At 60.2% G+C, this 656-nt stretch overlaps 1 protein-coding gene across 1 annotated transcript in view; it reads left to right on the top strand.

The window, feature by feature from the left end:
- LOC103132975 (hamartin-like) overlaps positions 1-630 on the top strand; it is a gene marked incomplete at its 3' end in the record, with an annotated part of 3,786 nt that extends 3,156 nt beyond the window's left edge. Inside the window, exons 4-5 of the mRNA XM_007544729.2 lie at positions 98-242; positions 318-630. Coding sequence (XP_007544791.2) covers positions 98-242; positions 318-630 — 458 coding nt within the window. The remainder of the gene's footprint in view (positions 1-97; positions 243-317) is intronic.
- Between the last annotated feature and the right edge of the window lie 26 nt (positions 631-656).

The raw sequence follows: 656 nt of genomic DNA, 5'->3' as shown, positions 1-656 counted from the left end.
CTGAACAATTCCTTATAGACACTAGCTGGTATCCTACTGTCCAGAGCCAGAACCAGCAGGTTTGGCCCGGTTCCCAGAACTTGTGTTTGCGTTGCAGACGGACGGAGACGTGGTCGTCCTGGTCAGCGCGGTTCTGGTCCTCGTCGCGCTGTTACCCATGATCCCACAGGCCGGGAAGCAGCACATCTACGACTTCTTTGATGTCTTCGGTCGCCTGGCGTCCTGGAGCTACAGGAACCCCGGTAATCCCGGCCGGCGGGGGGGCGGGGCTCTGGGTGGAACGCCGGGTTCTGATTGGCCACCGCTGTCTCCCGCAGGTCAGGTGAGCGCAGCGTACCTGGTCCACCTCCATGCCGGCGTTTACTCGCTGTTCCACCGTCTGTACGGGATGTTCCCCTGCAACTTCGTCTCCTACCTGAGGCTGCACTACGGCATGAAGGAGAACCTGGACACCTTCCAGGAGGTGGTCAAGGTCAGAACCGGGCCAGAACTGGGTCAGAACTGGGTCAGAACCTGGGCACCTTCCAGGAGGTGGTCAAGGTCAGAACCGGGCCAGAACTGGGTCAGAACTGGGTCAGAACCTGGACACCTTCCAGGAGGTGGTCAAGGTCAGAACCGGGCCAGAACTGGGTCAGAACTGGGTCAGAACCTGGACA

This window comes from Poecilia formosa, unplaced genomic scaffold (genome assembly GCF_000485575.1).
Source record: "Poecilia formosa unplaced genomic scaffold, Poecilia_formosa-5.1.2 Scaffold1766, whole genome shotgun sequence".
In the NCBI taxonomy this organism is placed as follows: domain Eukaryota; kingdom Metazoa; phylum Chordata; class Actinopteri; order Cyprinodontiformes; family Poeciliidae; genus Poecilia; species Poecilia formosa.
Note: the sequence above shows the minus strand (reverse complement) of the source record. Positions and strands in the feature narration are given on the sequence as shown.